The sequence below is a fragment of the Myotis yumanensis genome, unplaced genomic scaffold (assembly GCF_028538775.1).
Source record: "Myotis yumanensis isolate MYYU_CA2020_CCGP unplaced genomic scaffold, mMyoYum1.0.hap1 SCAF_17, whole genome shotgun sequence".
Classification (NCBI taxonomy): domain Eukaryota; kingdom Metazoa; phylum Chordata; class Mammalia; order Chiroptera; family Vespertilionidae; genus Myotis; species Myotis yumanensis.
The window spans coordinates 12,305,378-12,325,667 of NW_027223768.1; the positions used below are offsets into that span (position 1 = coordinate 12,305,378).

General features: G+C 42.2%; 1 protein-coding gene across 1 annotated transcript; it reads left to right on the forward strand.

Annotated features, from left to right (window-relative positions):
- The first annotated feature begins 1,136 nt into the window (after nt 1-1,136).
- LOC138996092 (filaggrin-2-like) lies at nt 1,137-9,260 on the forward strand. Its single transcript, XM_070397050.1, has 3 exons — nt 1,137-1,274; nt 2,077-4,680; nt 5,167-9,260. The coding sequence occupies exons 1-3, from the start codon at nt 1,137-1,139 to the stop codon at nt 7,999-8,001; spliced, it is 5,577 nt and encodes a 1,858-aa protein (XP_070253151.1). The 3' UTR covers nt 8,002-9,260.
- The last annotated feature ends 11,030 nt before the right edge of the window (nt 9,261-20,290 follow it).

The following is a 20,290-nucleotide window of genomic DNA, read 5'->3' on the forward strand; positions in this document are numbered from 1 at the left end:
CTATATAAGGGCCACTATCCCAATCACTGTCACCCTGCAAGCTTCATCAGGCTTTTTTCCTACTCGTTCCTTTGGTGAACCAGGTGAGAGAAAATTTATCCATCTATATTGATGGATATTTGGTTGGTCATTGTCCACAGCAGAAATCCAAGAATTTGAGCTAAGGCAGAGTTAATATATATTTGGCCTTTCTTTCTTTCTTTCTTTTTTCTTTTTCTACCGATGTATCTTTTTTTCTAATCGCTGTCATTTATATTATATTTTTTTTCTTTTCTTTTTATTTGCTTATTTGTTTGGCTAGTTTAATTTATTCTGGGACCTTTTTAGAATAAATTTGTCATTGTGGAGAAGAGTAATTCAATGGAAGTTTGTCTTCTTACAGGCCATTCCACACTTTCTTCCTAGTCTTTTCGCGTGCCATCTTTTCCGGACTGCCAAGTTCAAATGGGGGGAGGCTGGCACTGTTGTAGAGTCCCTTCCTTGTTCAGTGTCAGTTCCCAGAGCTCCCAGATCAAATTATCTACTAGTCAAATTGCTGCCTGCATTTCTGAGCCTTTCTCCCTGATGAATGAATAGGTCAAGACAGTTCCTAAGCTCTCAGGAGGGCTATCTCAGGCCTCTGGAAAACCAAGAAAGCATTGGCTCACTTTGCCCATTTTTTTTTATTTTCTGAAGGTCTTAAGGGTCCAGTTTAGCTTTTGGTAGAAGGTCTGTTGCTTTTGCCTCTAGAAAATCAGTGAAACTAGCAAGAGAAACTGAGGGGAAATGTCTGGGCGGTTCTAGAAAATTTGGAAACCCACGGACAACACCCAGGACACCAAAGTACACAAAGTGTAGAGACATTAAGAAAAGAATATATTCATCCAGGCCATGGAGACCTGAGATTTAGTCCCAGTTCAGCCAGTAGCATGTCCATGACTAATGTTAACAAAGTTATTTTTCACTGTGTTGAAAGGTTTTGTATCATCCTGGCCCATCTTTATTTTTTGAGGTACTTTAGGTTTTAAAGAGACAAGAGATTTGAAAACTCATGATGACAATTATTAAAATCAGAACTGCCTATAAATTAAAAGGAAAGAAAATTAATGATAGACCCTTTTGTTTTTCTCTTTAGGTTCACTTAAACGTGCAAAAAGATGACCGACCTCTTAAGAAGTGTTGTCACCGTCATTGATATTTTCTACAAATACACCAACAAAGATGGGGAATGTGGCACACTGAGCAAGGATGAGCTAAAGGAACTTCTAGAAAAAGAGTTTCGGCCAATTCTGAAGGTGAGGACCATGTGCTAGGACTAAAGGTTTCTACGGTCTTGTACATTCTCTGTTATATAACCAAATATTAGCTAATATTAGTTCCAGTAGTCTTTGAGAAAACTCTATAAGCAGTACTTTTTTGGGACATCAGAAAGTCTGTTGAGGCAGTATGTATTTTTAGAAAAGTGACTTGTTGTTTCCTCATTTTCTTGTATATTTCCACCATGTGGACTCTCAGACTTCTTCATGCCTCCCAAGCTTCCCATTCTGAAAGCAGAAAATGAAATCTGTACTAAGACATGAATTAATAAGTTACCCTATCAAATGGGGAAGAAAAACTATAGAAAGAGAAATCATATATAGGGGCAGTTGACCAAGTAGCCAGGATAACTAAAAACAGAAAACAAAATACATGAGTTTTTTTTCCCATCTACTTGAAAAGGATGCAGCTATTGACTTAGAAATTATAGACCCCAACATAGAATATATTAGCATATGATGTTTTAAATGTATGCAAAACTAAAACACACCAGTACTGAACTTTGTTTATCCAACTCCTTCCTGTATGCCATATTTGAGTACCTAGTTCTCTAACCTAGGTCCTTGAATTGTATTCTCCTGAGGATTCCAATAGCTTTATTTCTTTATTACTTCTTCACACCTGCTGGGTCCTCTTAGTCTGCCTTAGCCTAAAGCAATCTTTGATTGGATTAAAATACTTCATGTCAAATATCTACAATTTCATAGTCCTATCTGAATATTTTAGCTGAGTATGTGGGTTAGGCTGATCAAAATTCCTTTGGTGTGTTCTCATATACAGAACCCAGATAATCCAGACACGGTGGAGGTCATTATGCATATGCTGGATCGAGATCATGACCGAAGACTGGACTTTACTGAGTTTCTTCTGATGGTATTCAAGCTGGCTATGGCCTGCAACAATGTTCTTAGCAAAGAATACTGCAAAACTTCAGGGTCAAAGAAGCAGAAGCGTAGTCATGGTCACCAGCACCAAAAGAAAGAGGGTGAAACAGAAGAAGAAGATGAGAATACATCAGAACAGAAATCAGGTCATAGAAATTCAAGTTGGAGTGGGGGAGAGGAGCATGGTTCTGAGGGCTTGAGGGGAACTGCGAAACATAGACATAGGTCCCACTCCAGAAGTCTGGGAAGGGAAGGTAGTTTGTCTAGCTCAGAGAAACAAGAGGGATTTGAGAAAAGGCGCCATGGGTCTAGCTCTGGCCACTCAGTTAGCCCCTCTAGGGAATCTGGGGAGGAATCTGAATCTGAATCTGGATTTAAGAGCGGGGAAAGGAAAGGTCATGGTGGTCTGTCACATGGATTAGAGGCTATTGCTTCTAGCTCTAAAGGTTCAGGAGATAGTGGGAGACAAAGCTATGCATGTGATTCCATCAACTCAAGTGGGTGTGGAGGAAGACAAAATGTTTCCAGCTCCTGTCAGGCAGGCAGATATGGAGGGCAAGGAAATAAATCTAGCTGTATTCAGTCAGGTTGTCAATCACGAAATAGTGGAGGACAAGGTCAGAGATGCATCTCAAGAGGTCAGTCCTCTGGATATGGCCAATGTAAGCCTCGCTCCTGTAGCCCACCTTCTTGTCATAGAAGAAGACATGGATCCCCGGCATGTTGTCAACCACAGAACTGTTGTCAACCACAGAACTGTGGAAGACAACAGGGAAGAAGATCAAGACAGTCCTCTTGTGGTAGACAATATGGGTCTGGAGCAAGTCAGTCTTCTAATTGTGGTCAACAGGGAAGAAGATCAAGGCAGTCCTCTTGCTGTAGCCAATATGGGTCTGGAGGAAGTCAGTCTTCTAATTGTGGTCAACGGGGAAGAAGATCAAGACAGTCCTCTTGTGGTAGCCAATATGGGTCTGGAGCATGTCAGTCTTCTCATTGTGGTCAACGGGGAAGAAGATCAAGACAGTCCTCTTGTGGTAGCCAATATGGGTCTGGAGCAAGTCAGTCTTCTAATTGTGGTCAACAGGGAAGAAGATCAAGGCAGTCCTCTTGTGGTAGCCAATATGGGTCTGGAGCAAGTCAGTCTTCTAATTGTGGTCAACACGGGTCTGGCTCAGGTCAGTCCTCAGGTTTTGGACAACATGGGTCCAGTTCAGGTCAGACTTCTGGTTATGGCCAACATGGATCTGGCTCAGGTCAGTCCTCTGGTTATGGCCAACATGGATCTGGCTCAGGTCAATCCTCAGGCTTTGGACAACATGGGTCCAGTTCAGGTCAGTCGTCTGGCCATAGCCAACAAGAATCTGGCTCAGGCCAGTCCTCAGGCTTTGGACAACACAAGTCTGGATCAGGCCAGTCCTCAGGCTTCAAACAACATGGGTCTAGCTCAGGACAGTCATCTGGTTTTGGAAAACATGGGTCTGGCTCAGGTCAGTCCTCAGGCTCTGGAAAACACGGGTCTAGCTCAGGTCAGTCATCTGGCCATGGTCAACATGGATCTGGCTCAGGTCAGTCCTCTGGTTATGGCCAACATGGATCTGGCTCAGGTCAGTCCTCTGGTTATGGCCAAAAAGGATCTGGCTCAGGTCAGTCCTCAGGTTTCAAACAACATGGGTCTAGCTCAGGACAGTCATCTGGTTTTGGAAAACGTGAGTCTGGCTCAGGTCAGTCCTCAGGCTCTAGAAAACACAGGTCTAGCTCAGGTCAGTCCTCAGGCTCTGAAAAACACAGGTCTAGCTCAGGTCAGTCATCTGGCTTTGGACAACACGGGTCTAGCTCTGGTCAGTCATCTCGTTTTGGACAACATGGTTCTGGCTCAGGTCAGTCATCTGGCCATGGTCAACATGGATCTGGCTCAGGTCAGTCCTCTGGTTATGGCCAACAAGGATCTGGCTCAGGTCAGTCCTCAGGCTTTGGACAACACAAGTCTGGATCAGGCCAGTCCTCAGGCTTTAAACAACACAGGTCTAGCTCAGGTCAGTCATCTGGCTTCAAACAACATGGGTCTAGCTCAGGACAGTCATCTGGTTTTGGAAAACATGGGTCTGGCTCAGGTCAGTTGTCTGGCCATGGTCAACACGGATCTAGCTCAGGTCAGTCCTCAGGCTTAGGACAAAAGGGATATGGTTCAGGTCAGTCTTCTGGCTATGGCCAATATGGGTCAGGTTCAACTCAGTCTTCTGGCTTTGACCATCAACAATCAGGTTCAGGACACTCCTCTAGCTCTGGAAAACGTGGATATGGTTCAGGTCAATCTTCTGGCTTTGACCAGCATGGGTCTAAAACAGGCCAATCCAGCTCAGAATACCATAGTGGAAGAAGGAGATCTAGTCACAGTGAGTCCAGTGGCAGTGAAAAGCATTTCGGAGGCTCACAGGGACAGTCAGGGTCCAGTCATGGCCAGGCTTACGGACAGTCAGGAGACACCTACAAACATGGGCAGGCAGGTCAAGGACATTCCTCACAGTCAGGATCTGGCAGAAGTGGAAGAAGGGGATCTAGTCACAGTGAGTCCAGTGGCAGTAAATGGCATTCTGGAGGCTCACAGGGACAGTCAGGGTCCAGTCATGGCCAGGCTTATGGACAGTCAGGAGACACCTACAAACATGGGCAAGCAGGTCATGGACATTCCTCACAGTCAGGATCTGGCAAAAGTGGAAGAAGGGGATCTAGTCACAGTGAGACCAGTGGCAGTAAATGGCATTCTGGAGACTCACAGGGACAGTCAGGGTCCAGTCACGGCCAGGCTTACGGACAGTCAGGAGACACCTACAAACATGGGCAGGCAGGTCAAGGACATTCCTCACAGTCAGGATCTGGCAGAAGTGGAAGAAAAGGATCTAGTCACAGAGAGTCCAGTGGCAGTGAATGGCATTCCAGAGGCTCACAGGGACAGTCAGGGTCCAGTCATGGTCAGGCTGGATCTCAGCATGGAGAGTGGGGATCCTCTGGTAGAGGGAGACAGGGAACTACTCATGGACAGTCAGGAGACACCTACAAACATGGGCAGGCAGGTCAAGGACATTCCTCACAGTCAGGATCTGGCAGAAGTGGAAGAAGGGGATCTAGTCACAGTGAGTCCAGTGGCAGTAAATGGCATTCTGGAGGCTCACAGGGACAGTCAGGGTCCAGTCATGGCCAGGCTTATGGACAGTCAGGAGACACCTACAAACATGGGCAAGCAGGTCATGGACATTCCTCACAGTCAGGATCTGGCAAAAGTGGAAGAAGGGGATCTAGTCACAGTGAGACCAGTGGCAGCAAATGGCATTCTGGAGGCTCACAGGGACAGTCAGGGTCCAGTCATGGCCAGGCTTACGGACAGTCAGGAGACACCTACAAACATGGGCAGGCAGGGCAAGGACATTCCTCACAGTCAGGATCTGGCAAAAGTGGAAGAAGGAGATCTAGTCACAGTGAGTCCAGTAGCAGTGAAAGGCATTCCAGAGGCTCACAGGGACAGTCAGGGTCCAGTCATGGCCAGGCTTATGGACAGTCAGGAGACACCTACAAACATGGGCAGGCAGGTCAAGGACATTCCTCACAGTCAGGATCTGGCAAAAGTGGAAGAAGGGGATCTAGTCACAGTGAGTCCAGTGGCAGTAAATGGCATTCTGGAGGCTCACAGGGACAGTCAGGGTCCAGTCATGGCCAGGCTTACGGACAGTCAGGAGACACCTACAAACATGGGCAGGCAGGGCAAGGACATTCCTCACAGTCAGGATCTGGCAAAAGTGGAAGAAGGAGATCTAGTCACAGTGAGTCCAGTAGCAGTGAAAGGCATTCCATAGGCTCACAGGGACAGTCAGGGTCCAGTCATGGCCAGGCTTACGGACAGTCAGGAGACACCTACAAACATGGGCAGGCAGGTCAAGGACATTCCTCACAGTCAGGATCTGGCAAAAGTGGAAGAAGGGGATCTAGTCACAGTGGGTCCAGTGGCAGTAAATGGCATTCTGGAGGCTCACAGGGACAGTCAGGGTCCAGTCATGGCCAGGCTTACGGACAGTCAGGAGACACCTACAAACATGGGCATGCAGGTCAAGGACATTCCTCACAGTCAGGATCTGGCAAAAGTGGAAGAAGGAGATCTAGTCACAGTGAGTCCAGTAGCAGTGAAAGGCATTCCAGAGGCTCACAGGGACAGTCAGGGTCCAGTCATGGCCAGGCTTACGGACAGTCAGGAGACACCTACAAACATGGGCAGGCAGGTCAAGGACATTCCTCACAGTCAGGATCTGGCAGAAGTGGAAGAAGGGGATCTAGTCACAGTGAGTCCAGTGGCAGTAAATGGCATTCTGGAGGCTCACAGGGACAGTCAGGGTCCAGTCATGGCCAGGCTTACGGACAGTCAGGAGACACCTACAAACATGGGCAGGCAGGTCAAGGACATTCCTCACAGTCAGGATCTGGCAAAAGTGGAAGAAGGGGATCTAGTCACAGTGGGTCCAGTGGCAGTAAATGGCATTCTGGAGGCTCACAGGGACAGTCAGGGTCCAGTCATGGCCAGGCTTACGGACAGTCAGGAGACACCTACAAACATGGGCATGCAGGTCAAGGACATTCCTCACAGTCAGGATCTGGCAAAAGTGGAAGAAGGAGATCTAGTCACAGTGAGTCCAGTAGCAGTGAAAGGCATTCCAGAGGCTCACAGGGACAGTCAGGGTCCAGTCATGGCCAGGCTTACGGACAGTCAGGAGACACCTATAAACATGGGCAGGCAGGTCAAGGACATTCCTCACAGTCAGGATCTGGCAGAAGTGGAAGAAGGGGATCTAGTCACAGTGAGTCCAGTGGCAGTAAATGGCATTCTGGAGGCTCACAGGGACAGTCAGGGTCCAGTCATGGCCAGGCTTACGGACAGTCAGGAGACACCTACAAACATGGGCAGGCAGGTCAAGGACATTCCTCACAGTCAGGATCTGGCAGAAGTGGAAGAAGGGGATCTAGTCACAGTGAGTCCAGTGGCAGTAAATGGCATTCTGGAGGCTCACAGGGACAGTCAGGGTCCAGTCATGGCCAGGCTTACGGACAGTCAGGAGATACCTACAAACATGGGCAGGCAGGTCAAGGACATTCCTCACAGTCAGGATCTGGCAAAAGTGGAAGAAGGAGATCTAGTCACAGTGAGTCCAGTAGCAGTGAAAGGCATTCTGGAGGCTCACAGGGACAGTCAGGGTCCAGTCATGGCCAGGCTTACGGACAGTCAGGAGACACCTACAAACATGGGCAGGCAGGTCAAGGACATTCCTCACAGTCAGGATCTGGCAAAAGTGGAAGAAGGAGATCTAGTCACAGTGAGTCCAGTAGCAGTGAAAGGCATTCCAGAGGCTCACAGGGACAGTCAGGGTCCAGTCATGGCCAGGCTTACGGACAGTCAGGAGACACCTACAAACATGGGCAGGCAGGTCAAGGACATTCCTCACAGTCAGGATCTGGCAGAAGTGGAAGAAGGGGATCTAGTCACAATGAGTCCAGTGGCAGTGAATGGCATTCCAGAGGCTCACAGGGACAGTCAGGGTCCAGTCATGGCCAGGCTGGATCTCAGCATGGAGAGTGGGGATCCTCTGGTAGAGGGAGACAGGGAACTACTCATGGACAGTCAGGAGACACCTACAAACATGGGCAGGCAGCAGGAAGACAAAATCGTCGATCAAGTCAAAGATGGAGACACGGTAGCTATGGATGTAAGGAATATGACTATGGGCAATCTGGGTATGGGCCTTCAGGGGGTAGTCAGTCGCACAAGCAGTCACAATTCTAGCCCTGTTAGGCCAAGGAACAGAACTGAAAACAAGCAAGTGTCAGTTCACAGCCATTCAGAATCTAGCTCAACTTTTAGGCAGGGATCCCGTAATAATAGTAAAGTGTGTTCAGAAGATTGGGGGAAACAGATTAATAAACAATCAGGATCTAGGCACAGACAGTCAGACTTCAATACAATTGATATACATGGATCCAGTCAACAGCATTTTGGAGATACATCTTCTCAAGATCAGGTAGAATCCAGCATAAGTTTAGCAAGACAGGGATCAAGTCATGGACAATCCAGAGATGTCCAGGATCAATCTGGACTCAATACCAATGAAAGGCAAGTATATACCCATGGCCATTCAAGTGATAGCTATGGACAGGCAAGTGACAGCAGAAGCAGAAGTGAAAGATCCATTTCCAGTCACTCTCTTCAGAACCAAGATCATACAGGAACTGAGAAGTATAGATATAGGTATTCATCAAGCAGTACAACTGGATGGAGCGGAGATAAGCAAAAGCAAGAGTCAGGATCAAGGATGTTAGGGAGCATCAGAAGACACAGTCAGCATATGGATGATAAGCAAGCAAGAGACTCTGAAACCAGGGGTTACCATAGATGCGGAAGAACAGATGTAGGTCCCTCTTATTTAGATAGCAACACCCCACTCTATCAATATATCCAAGAGCAAAAGTACTATTACTTTGAATAATCATTTGAAGTTAATAGAAAACTAACTTAAAATAAGAACTAACTCAAAGAAGAAATTCCATACACATGCAATTAAGATATTTAACGTGATCCCTTCTTTTGGTAGTGGAGGTATACATATTTTAACTGTGCTACTCTTTTGTTCGGTGCAAAGTGTTTTTTTTTTGTAAGGCTCCTTAACTATTGAGCTCTTTGGCTGAAAAACAGTGAATGGAAGAACTAAATGGCATTTGGGACTATATTTAATACTATATGACAAAGGTGATTTGCATGCTTTGGGATAAAATGGGCATTTAAAATTTTTTTTCTGAAATTCAAATTTTAGATTTTCCAGTTTTATTTCAATTATTCATTGACAAACCTATGCAGAAAGCTAAGAGACATGGTTCAGGAGCCAAATTTTCTCTAATAGCATTGTAACATATTCCATGTACTGAGCAAAGAATGTTATGGTATTGAAGATTCAGAAGAATTGCTTCTTTTGTGCCACCTCTGGAACTCTGTACTACTACTTTTGAATTTATTGTCATGACCTCCTAGATATAGGATCCAGAAAATTGTACTGCAAATAATTGACAATAAACTTTTCATCAAGTTACAGTTTTGCTTCTCTTTCATCCTCACAAACACAAAGATCCCTGTCATGAGGTCAGATGCACATTTCCTTGTACCTCTGAACACCTAGATGGCGGTAAAGCATCAGATACCAACAATAGGGAATTCAAAGAAGGCGAAACTCAATAAACTTAATTACATCTGATCTCATCTTTTCCTCAATGTAATTACTGTCCAAATCATTTACAGAAAGAAATTCTTTATACTGATGGGTTGACCTCAGATGCTTTGGTAATAATGATCATCACAGCAATCATCAAACATAATCCTAAGTGCTATACCCTGAGACAACCCAAGCTCTGGAAATGAGTCATGCACCACAAACTCTCTCTGTCAAAGATATTGATTGAAATATCACTGACAATGGAGGTTAAGGCAGTGGAGGCTAATGGTGTCCTGAATTTTCCAGTTGAAGAAAAATGATTAAAAATATAGTCCTTGCCTTGGCTAGTATGGCTCAGTTGGATGGGCATCATCCTGTGAACCCAAAGGTTGCAGGTTCAATTCCTGGTGGGGACACATGCCCGGATTTCAGTGGCCAAATTAAGAGAAACAAAGATAAAATTCTTCTTTCTTCAAACTTTCTAGATAAAAATTACCTTTGAATGTGGGAACTTGAAGGTCAGTGTGTACTAGACACCTGGTATGCATTGGTTGCTTATTGAAATGTAAATGTTCCAGGAGTTTTTGATAACCAGAAAAGATCTAAAATAATACTACATAACCAATGGACACAAGACACTGGGCAAGGGGGGAGGAGGATGGCATGAGGGCATGTGCCGGGGGGTTGGGTGGGCTGGGGAAAGGTCAATGGGAAAAAATAAAAAGGAGACATATGTACTACTATCTGTAATCCTTTAAACAATAAAATTCAATTAAAAAAAATACTGCCTGCTCCCCCAGCCAGCGTGGCTCAGTGGTTGAGCTGTCAACCTATGAACCAGGAGGTCATGGATCGATTCCCGGTTTCTGTCTCTCTCTCCTCCCTTCCTCTCTGAAATCAACAAAAATATTTTTAAAAGCAATAATAATAATACATGCTGAGTGAAACCTGTGTTGACCACTCTAATGCAATCAGTGGTGAGTCTACATATAAGCTTAGGGGCAATGGGCAAGAGAAAGTGAAAAAACAGTAAAAGAAGAAGATTCAGGCAAAATTAGATTTGATTGAAAATGAATCAAGCCAGCAGAGGGCATCTTCCTCACTAATAACAAACTTTGGCACTATTGAAGGGCCATTCACACAGACTCTGAAACCTTTTTTTTAATTAAATTTATTGGGGTGTCATTGATTAATAGGATCATATAGGTTACAGATGTGGATTTCTACATTACAAAATCTGTATATTGTACTGTGTGCCCACCACCCAAAGTCAAATAATCGTCTATCATCATATATTAGGCCCTCGTTAGCCCCCAGCTCTCTACCCCCTTCCCTCAGTGTTGGAGAGGTTGTGGAGGAAAGGGAACCCTCATTTACCGTGGCTGGGACTGTAGACTGGTACAGCCACTATGAAAAACAGTCTGATGATTCCTCAAAAAATTAAGAACAGATCTACCATATGACCCAGCAATCCCTCTTCTGGGTATAGCCTTGAAAACATGTATTCGCAAAGATATATGCACCCTTATGCTCATTGCAGCATTATTCACGGTGGCCAAGACATGGAGACAACCAACAATCGAAGGTATCCTTCGATAGAGGATTGGATAAAGAAGATGTGACACAGCCCAGCAGGCATGGCTGAGTGGTTGAGTGTCAATCTATGAATCAGGAGGTCATGGTTCGATTCTTGGTCAGGGTGCATGCCTAGGTTTCGGGCTAGATCCCCAGTGTAGGGCATTAGGAGGCAGCAGCTAATCAATGATTCTCTCTCATCATTGATGTTTCTTTCTCTCTCTCTCTCTCTCTCTCTCTTTCTCTCTCCCTTCCTCTCTGAAATCAATAAAAATATATTTTTTAAATATTTGTTCTAAAAGAAAAAAGAAGATATGGTACATATACACAACAGAATGTACTCAACCATAAGAAAAGATGAAAAACTCCCATTTGCAACAACATGGATGGACCTTGAGAATATTATGCTCAGTCAAATAAGTCAGGAAAAAAAACTAAGAACTATATGATTTTACTCATATGTAGGATATAAAACTGAAACTCGTGCACACAAGTAGGAGTCTGAAACCTATTTTAAGCTACATCTTATCTAACTAGAGGCCCGGTGCACAAAAGCATGCATGGGTGGGGTCCCTAGGCTTGGCCGGCAATCAGGGCCAATCTGTCGGGCAACCAGCAGGGAGATCAAGGCAGGGGAAGGGGGCAGAAGGGAAGAGGAGGCCCTGTTGGCACCCGCCTTGGCCTACCTGGCCCTGTGGGCTGGGGGCAGCTCCTGTGTTGAGCGTCTGCCCCCTTGTGGTCAGTGCATGTCATAGCGACCAGTCATTCCACTGGACGTTCCACGGTTTGGTCAGTTTGCATATTAGGCTTTTATTATATAGAATCTTTGGAAAGCATAGTAAGCGAAAGTGATTAAAGCTCTGCTTACAAGTACACAGAGTTACCAACAGAAGTTTACAAGTTTTCCCTTAGTATTATGAAGCTACCTAGCACAAGAAAGTATGGAATTTGCAAGGGAAACATGTCCATTTCCTAAAGATTATTTAAATACTAGAGGCCCGGTGCAAGAAATTCATGCACTGGGGGGGTGGGGGTTGGTCCCTCAGCCCAGCCTGCACCCTCTTCAATCTGGAACCCCTCAGGGGATGTCCAACTGCTGGTTTAGGCCCGATCTAAACCGGCAGTCAGACATCCCTCTCACAAACCGGGACTGCTGGCTCCCAACCACTTGCCTGCCTGCCTGCCTGATTGCCCCTAACTGCTTCTGCCTGCCAACCTGATCACCCCCTAACCACTCCCCTGCCAGCCCAGTCGCCCCCAACTGCCCTCCCCTGCCGGCCATCTTGTGACTGTGGGCACCGCCATCTTTGAGGGCATGGCAGTCAATTAGCATATTCCCTCCTTATTGGCTGTGGGTGCCGCCATCTTTGAGGGCATGGAAGTCAATTAGCATATTCCCTCCTTATTGGCTGTGGGCACCGCCATCTTTGCAGCCTGCTGCTCAGTCATTTGGTCATCCCTCACTAACCCCCCTGCTGGCCTGGTTGTCCCATGCATCCTGCTGCTCAGTTATTTGGTCATCCCTCACTAACCCCCCTGCTGGCCTGGTCACCCCATGCAGCCTGTTTGGTTGTCCGTTCGGTAGTGATGGTCGCTTAGGCTTTTATATATATAGATATTAAATTGCTCTTATATTGCTGATTTTTTTCATTTCTCCATGATGTACACTGACAAAAATATTGTGTCCTCCTACTGCCTATAAATGAAATACAACAATTAGGAAAAGGACAAAATGGAGAATCACCCTCTGATTGCCAATCACTTAAATGTGTTTCAGGCTTTGCCCAGTTTCTCTAGAATTAAGGCTTTAAGGGTTGACTGGTTATCAGTCCTTCATTAGAACATATACATGAAAGGTAGGAGAAACAGTTTCCCACAGGGAGGCTACTAGAGAAGAGGAAATACAGAGAATATACAAATGGGATGATCTGCTTGGGCAAAAAATAATAATAATAATAATAATAATAATAATAGTAATAATAATATCTCTCAGATACCAATGTAGGCAAATTAACCCCAGTTTAAAGTCATTATTACTTCTAGATTCCTCTAGGGCTGGGAATCAAAAAGCAGTTCCAGTCCTACTTCTTTTACTTAATACAAAATATTAAATATTTGTGTTATTTATTCCACAGTGGATTAAAGGAAGAAAACTAAAATGTATTGAACGCTTACTTACTATGTTTCAGACACTTCCCTTACAACAACCTTGCAAAATTGGGGGTTAGAGAAGTTTTAAAAACTTCCTGAAATACACATAGTTGTTAACCAGCAAAGTGCCAAAAATCAAGTCAGACTCCGATAACTCAAAGCCAGGTGTCTTCTACTCCACCAGGCTACCCAACACAGAACTCTAACACCTAGAGAGCATACATCAAATGTTGGTTTCCCTTACTTTCTTTCATCTAAAAATCAGTTCATGTATCTTCTTTTAGGTAGATAGGTAGATAGATAGAAAAATAGAAAGGAAGGAAGGGAAGGGATAGATTTTTAAATTTTTTAAATGTTAACTTTAAATTTTTTAACTTAAATTTTTAATGTTAGAAAACTCCATACCTCACTCAGCAGTATCTTTCCTTCCCTTTTGTCAAGAGGGGTTTTAAAAGACAATAATTCAACCCTTCTTCTTCCTCAAATCCTCAAGCTGAATACTATTTATCAGCTCTGATGTTATTGAATTGCTCAGATGGCTGGGTGTCTTAAAAACCAATCACCCAATAAACAAACTAAATAACATCTCACTCAAACTAATTTATTCCAAGTGGCATTAAAAAATGCATTAAGTCAACAACTGTTATTAATTGGTGCAATTTCAGGTCTGGACAAGGGTTATGTTGCCTCCCAAAGCACACACATACACTCTAGATTTGAATATTTGGGGGAGTAGGGGAATACCTGATAGTCTTTATTTTCCAGGAACATTACTATCTAGTTCAGCGGTTCTCAACCTGTGGGTCGCGACCCCTTTGGGGGTCGAGCGACCCTTTCACAGGGGTCACCTAAGACCATCGAAAAACACATATATACTTACATATTGTTTTTGTGATTAATCACTATGCTTTAATTATGTTCAATTTGTAACAATGAAATTGGGGGTCACCACAACATGAGGAACTGTATTAAAGGGTCGCTGCGTTAGGAAGGTTGAGAACCACTGATCTAGTTCCTATTGCTCTTTTCTTCCAAATCCTCACTCTTCCTAATGCCTTTCCTGGTACCTTTTGTCAAGCTCAGCTATTCAAGCCTGTAAGAATAGATGGTTGAGCTCCACCTATGTGTGACAAAATACATTTTTGTAGCTGTCCATCAACAATCTGACAATGTGGGCTAGGCTGATCAATCCCTCTCTGATTAGTTTGATTACAGAATCCAGATGATCCAGATAATGAGGGTGTTGTCAATGGAACATCAGGGCCACTCATTCACTCATTCATTCATTAGAGAGAAGTTTTAATAACTAAGTTGACAGACCCTGTACTTAGCACTGAAGTTACAAATATGAGAAAGATACCATCCCTGTCCTTTAATATTTTACATGTTCATCAGGGAAATCAACATATGAGAAAGCAACACACATAAACACTCTGGTAAGTGCTATATAGGTATGATCCAGGGACTGTTTGTAGCAAAGTAATCAACTAACTGATTAAAAGTAAAGAAACAAGATTCAAAAAAATCTTTAGGAAAAAAGAGAGCTTTGTGGTAGGTCTCCAGAAATGGCCAGGAGTTATCCAGACTTACTTGGGAGACTACTCCAGGCTTATACATTTTTAGAGTATGTGTAAAGTGTTAAAGTAAGAATGGCCATGATGAGCTCAGGGAACCTGAAATAATTAGCATAGCTAAGAAGCATCCCTGTGGCAACATGGCAAGAAATGATGATGTCAGAACAATAGGCAGAGGTTGGATCAAAATGAACCTTATAAGCCTTGCTAAGAACTTTAGTTTTTATCCGTAAACAATTAATAATCAGCAAAGGGTTTTTTAAATCACATAATAATATATTCATTTCGAAAAGAAAGTGTGAGTATGGGGGCGGGTGTAAAAAGGGAAATACTAGAGGTGTGGAGACTAATTTGGAGATTACTATAATAATCTGGGTAAAAGATGACAGAGGTTACATAGAGTACAGAAGATGGGCTAGATACAAAACAAAACATATTTCTGAAAAGATTTGTTGTTGCATGGTATATAATGTCTGAGTGAGATGAAGGTGTCTAAAATGACCTGCTAAGTTTATGGCTTGAGTCATCAAATAAACAGAGCAAGTTTGTAGGGGGGGGGGGGGGGGGAGACTTTGAGGAAAGTGAACTTTGTTGGTATTCTCTTTATATGGTATAAAATTTGGGTCAGGCCCGGTCATAGTGGCTCAGCGGTTGAGCATCGACCTGTGAACCAGGAGGTCACAGAGTTCAATTTCTGGTCAGGGCACATGCCCGGGTTGTGGGCTCGATTCCCCATAGGGGCCGTGCAGGAGGCAGCCAATCAATGATTCTCATCATTGATGTTTCTATCTCTCCCTCTTCTTTCCTCTCTGAAATCAACAAAAATATATTTTAAAAAAGAAAAGAAATTGGGTCAGGCCATTGTTCATATACAGAAACCTATATGCAAAAATGACTAGCAGGGCATAGCTAGGCTACTGATGTGTTTCATTTGGTGAGCATACTACTGGTTTAGGTTGTTTAAAATATGAATTAGTTAAAATGTTTAGAAATTAGGAGATGACACACACACACACACACACACACACACAAAAATCCCTGGATTTCCATTTTCTCTTAAGTCAAATATCCAGCAATCCCGGTCACATCCCCTCTGAACAAGCAGCTGGACCTGAGTAGTTGTAATCTCACTTTGGACTGGACATGTGTGAGCCAGCACATCAGAGTTTCCATCATTTTTTAATGCCTCCCCTACACTGAAGCTGGCTTCATTCACTTAGATCTGTGGACAGACCTGGATAGTCTTAACAAAATCACTTCCCCAAATCCTCAACTTCTGCATGTAATCTTTCCTAACATTTTTCTAAGAGCATGTGCTATTCTTACAGTAAGCCCTTCTTTCACTTAAACAAAAGAAAAACATACCAATTACCCACCCCAAATGGGTTCATCGTACATTGCCTGAGGCCATAAAATCCTCTCTAATACTAAAAGGAGCACTTAAATATTAGTTTTACAAATGCCTCCTTTCATGATTGATCAAGGTATTTATTTCCCTGTTTCATACCCATTTCTGTGAAGGATAAAACAAGACATTAAAATAGGATATTTTAGGCCTCTATTGAGACACTCTGATTTTTTTTTTTTCAGCATAGAAAATAAAATAAAACATTTTTATTTAATTTCCTCACAATGATCTAGAGGAAGAGCCTTCATGGGACAAAGCAAAAAATAAAAATAAAATAAAAGCATCAGTATGATATTCTGAATACTAAAAATGTCTTTTTCCAAGTAAATGTAAGCAATTCTTGCTAATGATTCTCATTACTCATTCATACATGTCATTTGCTGAAAGAAAAGCATATTTGAATAGTGAAAGCTACTGATGATGAAGCTTTTATATTTAACCAGAATGTATTTGAGGAGTACCAAAATTTTCCTAGAAACAGCACCCATGAAAAAACTTCTTTTAAAAAATATATTTTTATTGTTGATAGTAATACAGATATTTCCCATCCCCCCCCCCCAAAATGAAAAAACTTCTTAAAGATGAAATATAGGTAATGCAGACATTCATTAAAATAAAGTACTAAGGAATGGAGATGACATGGTCAAAAATCTGAGGTAATTTTGAATATAGAAAATAATAGAAATACTTTTTAAAAACTCCCTAACAAAGTAAAAATATCCATCAAAAATGGGGAAGAGTACTGTATGTCAACTATAATTACAAATAATTTTTTAAAAATTAAAAATAGAATAAAATAAATGAGGAAGAGAACAGAAGTATAAGCCTATTAATCTTTTCATTTCTTACTGTAGAGAGTCAATTAACATGGCCTAAAACTATAAATCTAATTTTATTTTGGTTTTATATATTTTTTTATTGATTCATAGAGACAGAGGAAGGAAGAGAGAGAGAGAAACATCGATGTGAGAGTGGAACATTGATCAGCTGCCCCCCTACACACACACTCCTCACCAGGATCAAGCCCGCAACCCAGGCATGTGCCCTGACCAGGAATTGAACCAGCAACCCCCAGTGCATGGGATGATGCCCAGCCAACTGAGCCACACTGACCAAAGCTATAAATCTAATTTTAAAAAACTCATTTATTGCCCTGACTGGTTTGGCTCAGTGCATAGAGCGTCAGCCTGTGGACTGAAGGGTCCTGGGTTCGATTCCAGTCAAGGGCATGTACCTTGGTTGCAGGCACATCCCCAGTTGGGAGTGTGCAGGAGGCAGCTGGTTGATATTTCCCTCTCATCGATGTTTCTAACTCTCTATCCCTTTCCCTTCCTCTCTGTAAAAAATCAATAAAATAAAATAAAATAACTCATTTATTATAATCCAAATTTCCTCTTTTCCTCTTATCCTTAAAGAATCTTATAGACATTATTAGTATGGCAAAGAAATAAAATAACTCATGTTTACACTCACAAAAAACAAAGTATAGACAGAAAGAGACTTTGGGACAACTACAGAATATGAGATCATTAGAAAGCAGAAGAAAAGGAATTTTTAAGAGGTGTTATGGTAGAGTCATAATTTAACCCCTTTTAAGTACTTTGAGAGACCCACACAGAGATAAGAAATACTTTTAAATAATTTTTGTTATACTCTGCTTCTTTAAATGACTCCATACAGAAAATAGACCAAGTGAGACATGGCAATGGATGACCTTGAGAGATTCAGAACCATGATCTTGGTCAATTTTAAAGAGATAACACAAATTTTAACAAATTGATTAAAAAGAATACTGCCAAGATTCATGATCAAAACAAATTAGTCATCTTAAATGATGCCCCCAAAAAAGTGAAGTAAAAGAAACAGGTAGAAGATCACATTCATTTGAGTGGCAGTGCAGAAAATAATAATCTACCTGGACAAAGAAACAAAACAGAATAATTCCTGCTTCAAGGACCTGAGAAATCAAGATCTTTCTAGAGAACAAAGAGAGGTCACATCAAGAAGGCTCTGTGGAGTCAACCTCATACACCAGACAAAGAAAGAGAGACTTAATTCAAGCTTAGGTAATTTTGCTGGAAGGAAGCAAAGTGTTAACTCCTTAATCCCCTTGAGGATTTAGAGGTGAAAAGCATTATCTGACTATGAGTTTTCAGAGAATATAGGAAAGAAAATTCTCGGGTCATCTTGAGGATTGGGAATCAGGAACCATGGGACAAATTATGGTTAAGTCAAGATAATTTTGAGAACAACGGTTTGAATAGAATGCCTATAGGTGAAAAGGGCAATGCTCTAGCCCTACCCAATCAGAGAATACAGGAAAAGATCTAACTTGAGAGGAGATCCAAACATTTATGAATGATCCTAAAATGGACCTATTTTGTACAGCAGGTCTCCAAGCTTTAGTCAACATTTCTTGTCTCTAGTACAGATTTGGCTCTTGTCAGCCTTCTACTTAAAGAATATGATTGCAAGAAAATCTACTTCACTTACTGAGTGAAAAAACATTTTTTTAATTCTTTACAGTACTTAGAACCTAGAAATTAAGCACAATGACTGTGGTCAGGATGAAAGTGAACCATAGCTTTCTCCATATCTACTTTATAAATTATTTTTAATTCTTTAATGAACAATTATTTCCATAAAGAAGTGATTCTCAGACTTTTCTGTCTCAGGTATTTTTTTGCTCTTAAAAATTACTGAGGACCCCAAAGAGCTTTTGTTTATATGGATTATATCTATCACTATTTTCCACATAAGAAATTAAAACAGAAAAGTTAAAAAATATTTACTTATCTATATATTTAAAAGCCTAATATGCTAAGTGTCTGACCCATCGTCAACCGGCTCAACCAGTCGCTATGATTCACACTGACCACTACGGGGCAGACGCTCTGACCAGTAGGTTAGTTTGTGGCCAATCAGGACTGGGTGAGACAGGCCAGACACACCCTGGAGCCTTCCAGTGGGTCCCTCCCTGGCTGGCTGGCCCATATCAGCCCCAATTGGGACTGGGTGAGACAGCCCTGATTGGCCCCAATCACCAGCCAGGCTGAGGGACCCCACCCGTGCACGAATTCTTGCACCGCACCTCTAGTTTAATAATAAATCCAATACATGTTAACACATTTTTTAAAATAACAGTTTATCTGCCCTGGCTGGGTGGTTCAGTTGGTTGGAGCATCATCCAGACACCAAAAGGTTGCAGTTTGATTCCCAGTCAGGGCACATCCCTAGGTTGCAGGTTTGATCCTCAGTTGGGGTGGGTATGGGAGGCAACCAATCCATATTTCTCTCTCCCTTCCTCTCTCTAAAATCAATAAAAACATATCCTCGGGTAAGGATTTAAAAATGATAATAAAATAACTATTTTTCTATAAAAAAAACTTAATATAAAGAGTATCACTATTTCATTTTTGCAAATCTCACTAATGTAGACAATACCTGGATTCTTGTATCTGCATTCAATCTGTTGTAATATGATGCATCTGAAAACCTCTACTATACACTTGTGAGAGAATGAGACTGAAAAAAACACACAACCCAATAATGTCTTAGTATTATTCTGAAAATAATAATACCTTTTTACTTCACATGTACCCTAAGACCACATTTTGAGATGCACTGCCATAGAACATTTTAGTGATCACTTTTAAAAGTGTAACTTGACTCTTTGTTGTTAGATTTAATAAGCTTCTAGGCCTTGGATCTCTTTTCCTTTTCTTTAGGCCTTGGATCTTCTAGATGAGACAAAGGAGGAAATATGTGGAATATGGGGCCAAATTTGGGGGGAAACTAACATTGATTGAGTGCCTGTCATTTTCCAGGTTCTGAACAGAACTAAGCTCTCATTTCACTGGGTTTCAACTGGTTTTCCTAATCTCAGAGGTCAACCTTTAGAGCCTTTTCAGCCCTAATCATTAACTATTTCAAAGTTAGCCACAGTTTTCCAAGGAGCTAAAAACAAACAAACAAACAAACAAAAAAAACACAAATCAGACTTATTTAATGGCTTAGGGATTCAAAGTTGTAGTAACACTAATAAATTCCATTACATCTCTCTTTTTTAAATATCTGTTTTTGGCTTACTATGTGTAGATTATGGTAAAGGGCTTTACATGGATTATTCCATTTAATAATCGTATTAACTTTGAAAATTAGATA